Source organism: Porites lutea, chromosome 3 (assembly GCF_958299795.1).
Source record: "Porites lutea chromosome 3, jaPorLute2.1, whole genome shotgun sequence".
Classification (NCBI taxonomy): Eukaryota; Metazoa; Cnidaria; class Anthozoa; order Scleractinia; family Poritidae; genus Porites; species Porites lutea.
This window is the reverse complement of record NC_133203.1, coordinates 25,301,269-25,307,503: the sequence shown is the minus strand read 5'-3', so window position 1 is coordinate 25,307,503 and position 6,235 is coordinate 25,301,269. Positions and strand designations below refer to the sequence as shown.

Genomic DNA, 6,235 nt, shown 5'->3' with positions numbered 1-6,235 from the left:
AGTAGTATAAACAAATAATAGCATGATTTGTACGTGATATTTGGCATAAATACCACTCTTGATATTTCAAACTTGTCTCACATTTCACTCATCTAACGGCTCGTGAAATTACGTATAACAGTTTTGAAATATCACTCGTCGTATTTCTGCCAAATATCACTACTAATAATGCTATTACCTACACTAATACAACGGTATTTATCACACAACTTTAGAGGAATTACGTTATTAGGTAGAGGGGACGAGAGGATCACTCTGTTATCTATTGCAGTAATTGGGGATCACGAGAACTTAGTTTTGTCCATGTAAGTATCTGTCAGAAGTTCAGATAGAAAAAATTATACTTATCAAAAATCTCAAATAATCTGCTTAAAATGTAAAGATAGTATTAGCCTCCACTTGAAAACACCAAGAATAAAAAAATCCTACTTCAGAAAAGCTTATAAAGAACGACATCTCAAAAATACGATGACCAATTAAATCTTCGTAAAACCAAAAAATACAAGCGCTACTCACTTACAAGGCCGATTCAGCCATTATTATAAGAGTTTTGAAAGTTACCGTTTAGGCGTTGTAACACGTTCAAAAGTTCCCTTACTTTGTTCAACTTTCAGTTTTGCGCGTACGTGAAGAAAATGTCACGAATTTAAAAGATTAACATATAGAAACCAAATACCCGTTTGGACTTGTTAAACTGAAGGTGAACCAACTCTTAAAAACATCCGAGCATTTAATAAGAAGCTTTAAAGGTTACTGGCATGCAAAAAGAACACGGAAATAACATAAATTACTACAGTATGCATTACTTACAAGTCAATCTCGTTATTCTAGGTTTGGCTAGCAAGCGACCACTAAACCTCTGCAAAGAGTAAGGGCTATAATTTTCGTAAGAGACAAAATTTAAATACAGGCTGCTTGACGGTCACCTAGTTCAGTTTCTAAGTATGCATGTACGTGTATTCAAGATAACATACCATGAAGGCTATCCATCCAAAGCATAGTTAATTGAGTGGAATGGTTATGAAACCCGTCAGACTCCTTTGTTATATGTTTTTGTGGACCTGAAAGTGCACAACGTTCAAAAGAATTCCTATCATTTTGATTGTATTGACCAATAAAAACGTTGCATTAATTTATTCCGTAACAATTTGCCAACAGAAAACAAAGGATTGTGCACTTTCAGGGTGCTTCCAACATGTACTGCAGCACTGTTGTTTTTATCATTGATGTTTGCCGCTTTTCATAACCAGTCTCCTCTAATAACTATATCCAAAGAAAACATACAAGTTTAGGCTTGCCGTGCTAATGTTAGATCAAAATTATACTTTTGTACTATAAAAAGACAAATCCATAGAGCGATCTTTAAAACGACACGTACTTAAAAAGTTATTTGTAATAACTTGATTAGAGAGAAAAAACAAAACAGAACACCTACAAAAAAAACAATCAAAAGTATGAAAATAAAAAAGTACGTATTATAAAACAAGTAATTTCTCCTTTGTTCGCCCAATTTCAGCACTCCGCTCCATAGAAGATGAGCGTAAAATAAGAGGCTGAAAAGATTAATGACGCAAGAACAAAAGAAAGGATATAAACAAACAAACAAACGCTAAAAAGGAAGAGAAGATTAACCTTGAAACATTCGCTATTTAACTCATGCGCACGTAGCGCTGATCTCAGTAATCGCAGTGTTTTTCTTCAGCTCTCATCATGGTTCAGTATTTCGCTGTTTTACTGATTCTCTGCATTTCTGGGGGTTCACTAGGAACAACTACCTCACCTCAGCAACAAAACACTGCAAAGTTAAAGGATTTATGCGAGGTAAGGAGAGAAAACTATTTTACCTTTTAAAAGAAAGTTCACAATAACGTTGTACGGGAACGCCTGCCACGGGACTCATTGCTACCATTCAAATGCAGGCTTTTTAGTTATTCGTGTGCCATCTTTAACTTCCACAAATCAATATCGTAAAATTCCGAAAATAAGCCCCTCCGTGTATAAGCCCCTCCAAATATAAGCCCCCCAAACCGGTAACACAAAAAACCCTTCGTTAAATCGCCCCTCCAAATATAAGCCCCCCGGGGGCTTGTGCTTGGAAAATTGCCAGCAAATACAAAGTAAAACAAAGCAAAAACGGTAAATTTACTTCCAACTATAAGGCTAGCCCTATCGATTTTGAAACGCAAACTTCCCTCCGTAGATGAGCCCCTCCGAATATAAGCCCCTCCAAAAATAAGCCCCTCAAAAAGGGCCTTTGAAAAATATAAGCCCCGTTGCTTATTTTCGGAATTTTACGGTATCCTATCACATTAACCACAAAGATACACACATAATACAATTTACGTATTTCAATTGTCGACCTTTTCGTCCCTGCTTCACCGACTAGGAATTCCAACAACAGTCTTTCGATGGAACGCTTTTTTCATCACCCGCTATTGTGCTCTAACAATAGAATTAAAGCGGTGAGTGAGTGACTATTAGCTTTTAGCGTTAAGAGGAATGAATTACCTCGTTGTCACGAATGTTTCATCTAAACTTGCAGAAAACTAAGCTTAGATCGTGGGGAAAAATTCTGCAATCATTTCAGAAATCGCCGTTTTCAAGCACATGCCACAACTGTTCTTTTTTTTTTTTTTTTTTTTTTTTTTCAATTTCATCGAGGTTTAAAAACAAGGGATAGTGCGTTTTCACTCACGTGGCAACCATCTATGCAACTTTATTGGAACAAAAGAAAGTATTTACATAAGAAAAAAATCCAACTCCCACATAATTAGAATGATACACCAACATGGCCGCCGTCCCGTTATTTGGAAAACTATTTTGGTTTCCATGACGTCACATGTGAAAACGCTCTATTTAGAAAAACAAATAGACCAAAAAGGCCCAGCTCGCACCCCCCTCTCCCGACGTCTTTTAATCTAGGGCATCTTTTTTTTCAGAAATCTGTACTGGGCCATGGTTTTCCCGGCATACCAGGAACAAACGGTATGCCGGGAATGCCCGGTGTTCCAGGGCCGCAAGGACCTCAGGGAAGGGAAGGTGCAAAAGGGCAAAACGGTGATAAAGGATCACAAGGAACGTCGGGTCCACGAGGAGACAGAGGTCGCGAAGGGCCTCTCGGGAAGAGTGGACCACCAGGAATCAAGGGAATAAAAGGTGAACAGGGACTTGTGGGAATCAAAGGAGAGCCAGGTATTGTGGGAAATCAAGGAAGAAAAGGAGACAAAGGAGAGAAAGGAGAAAGCGTCAAAGCAAGTCAAGCAAGTGTAGTACCACAAACCAACTGGAAACAATGTGTGTGGAAATCAACTAGCGATACTGATAACGGAAAGATTAAGGTAAACAAGGTTGCCGATCAATTTAATAAGCATTTTGTCAATGTGGATCAAAACCTGGCCAAAAGAATTGAAAATTGTGATGGAAGTCCGACCCAATTCATAAAATCGACTCCAGTAGCTAGCTTTGTTATGTCCTGTGTTACTGAAACCCAAGTATGTTCACTATTTAAAGGTTTAAATGATCATAAGTCATCCTTAGATATTCCTAATAAATTAAGTAAAATAGCTGCCCAGCCATTGTCAATACCTTTAAGATATATCTATAACCAGTCTATTGAAACTGGAATTGTTCCTGATATTTTAAAAGTCTCACAAATTTCCCCAGTGCATAAAGGTGGTGATGCTACAGACCCTAGCAACTATCGGCCCATAGCAACTCTCTCACCTTTTAGTAAAGTGCTTGAGCGTCTAGTCTATAATCAGTTATATTCGTTCATAGATAAACATCAAATCTTGTACAAATATCAGTTTCGATTTAAGAAAGGATATTCCACTGAACAAGCTATTCTTGAAATTACTGACAATCTGAAGCTAGCTACTGACAAAGTCCTAACTCCAGCATCGCCTACACACAATCATAATACAAGATTTGTCAGTAATCTGAACTATTTTAGGCCAAGAGTATCCACCAACTTAGGTAAGACGTCCCTTAAATTCTCTGCTCCAAAAATCTGGGAGACTGACCGCTTGGTCTCAAGTGTCTGCCATATCATAAGTTTAAGAAAGAATGGAAATCCTGTCTTCTAACCAACCAAATCTGACCTTGCTTATATGTTCTATCACTGATATTATTTGAAATTTTATTCCGCTCTTTACTGCTGCCAATTATTTGAATTATTTCAACATGACGGTGTCCAACAAGAAAGCTCTTGCTACTTTGGAAACCGTACACAAATGAACTTAATGTCTTTTAGTTAATTATTATTTGTCAGCTACTTTATTTTCCTACCTACGTACACTTATGTAAATATCTTATATAGTGTGAAATAAAGAATTGAATTGAATTGAATTGAATTGAATCAAGGGACAGGCTGAATGAGAACAACAACTCAGGTTTTTTTCAAATACTTTTTCACGAAAATTTACGGCTATAGGAAAATGAATTTTCCCACCACTCTCAACTTTTAAATCCGCTCCCTGCCAAAGCCGTATTAGAAATATAATAATAGAAAGCAGTTCATTACTTTTGGTTTTATTTCAGGATTGCAGCTTCAACAAATTGAAGTCCGATACAGCTCTTAAAGTCTCATACCAGGGAAATGTGAGAATGCATAGTGATCAGAAGTGTATTCGATTGTACTTCAAATTCAATGGAAATGAATGCAGTGGACCAATGACGATCGAGGCTGGTGTGTACAGTGACTGGGCTGGGGGTATCCCAAACCTTCATCACCATCGGTCATTTGACGGCTACTGCGAAAACATTTCCAAAGGAACGGTTCGGGTGGAATTATGGGTAGGCCAGTGTAGTAGCTATAGTTTGGGCAATGCTTACACCGGTTGGATTTTCGTGTCCCGTATAATGATTGAAGAAGTATCCAGGCCGCAGTCCTAGAAATTATCAGTGAATAAAGAGACTATTTTGCTTGTATGAGAGAAACTACCTCTCTCAGTCGCAAATACAATTTAGCAAACTTAATGAATCTAGCACAGTCAAATAAAATTTAAAAGAAAGATCGTTAATTCACTATGCATTGAGAAATAACTTTGAGATAGTATATATCGTGCTTCTTCGTTTTATTCAGTTATGATTGCATTCCAAAAAATGTAGTCTTGCGGGGGCGTCGATAAAACCCGGAACATGGAACATCCCGGAACATTCCGGAACATTCCGGAACATCCCGGAACATCCCGGAACATGAAAAAATTAAAATATTTTTTAATGAAAAAATTATTAATTAATTAAATAATATTAATAATAATAATAATAATAAATAATACTAAAAAGAACAATAGATAGGAAACAATTTTTGCAAAAATTTATAATAACAAAATAAATAACATAACAAAACATAACATAAAAACGAAAAATAAAGAAACAAAGAAAGAAAGAATGAAAGAAAAAGAAACTGGTATCATCTCCGAGTATGAGAAAACAATATTTTGACGCAATGAATTTTTTGGGCGAGTGAGGGTCCATTCAAATGACAGTTATGAGTGAAGGCTTGCTTCTAAATTCAAAATATATTAAAATGGGTCGCGAGGAGGGAGTTTTCAAGCTTTCCTCACACAGCCACCTCTTGTAAATGTTTGCCATGCGGTTTAACGGTTACCCATTTACGGCTTTGCGACCGTAAGAAGAGCTTAGGGGCTCGTCGGCTTGGACTTGGATAATTAACTTAAAGATTCACATTCGCCTGAATAGTTGCAGTGGCAGTGGTAGCGCAGCGGTAGTTTCTAACTGTTATCAGTTAGCCTGAATTTTAGCCGTCTCCCTGCAAACTCCTCTTGCGACTCGAGGAGACGTCTGAAATATCAGGCTGACTGTAAACAGTATAGAAACTACTACGAATGTGAGTATTGTCCACTAAAACCCAAAGACAGGAGCCCCTATACTCTTCTTAAGTTCACAGAGCCGCCTAGTCTGTCAACCTCAAGTGAAGCAAAGCACCTCAAGTAAGCAAATGTCGCTTACTATAAGGAGACTATATGTTGGCTTGAAATGAGCTACTTACCGACTTGGCTTGACATGAAATACTGCACCGACATTTCAGACCATCGCAGAGCCGTAAAAGGATAACTGACAAATGATTAACTCATGGCAATCGCTTACAAGAGGTAGCTGTGTGAGGAAAGCTTAAAAAACCCCCCTCCTCGCGACCCATTTTAATGTATTTTGAATTTAGAAGCAAGCCTTCACTCATTACTGTCATTTGAATGGACCCTCACTCGCCCAA

The 6,235-nt window shown here is 37.6% G+C and overlaps 1 protein-coding gene across 1 annotated transcript; it reads left to right on the top strand.

The window, feature by feature from the left end:
• Positions 1 to 2,960: 2,960 nt before the first annotated feature.
• On the top strand, positions 2,961 to 5,112 carry LOC140929541 (collagen triple helix repeat-containing protein 1-like). Its single transcript, XM_073379298.1, has 2 exons — positions 2,961 to 3,338; positions 4,540 to 5,112. Exons 1-2 carry the CDS (start codon positions 2,988 to 2,990, stop codon positions 4,891 to 4,893), a joined length of 705 nt encoding a protein of 234 aa, XP_073235399.1. The 5' UTR covers positions 2,961 to 2,987; the 3' UTR covers positions 4,894 to 5,112.
• Positions 5,113 to 6,235: the final 1,123 nt, after the last annotated feature.

Bases quoted from the DNA above. Each gene is read 5' to 3' on its own strand.
- LOC140929541 (XM_073379298.1), top strand. From the start codon at position 2,988: ATGCCGGGAATGCCCGGTGTTCCAGGGCCGCAAGGACCTCAGGGAAGG. The intron at 3,339-4,539 runs GTAAACAAGGTT...GTTTTATTTCAG, and splicing joins CTGATAACGGAAAGATTAAG to GATTGCAGCTTCAACAAATT.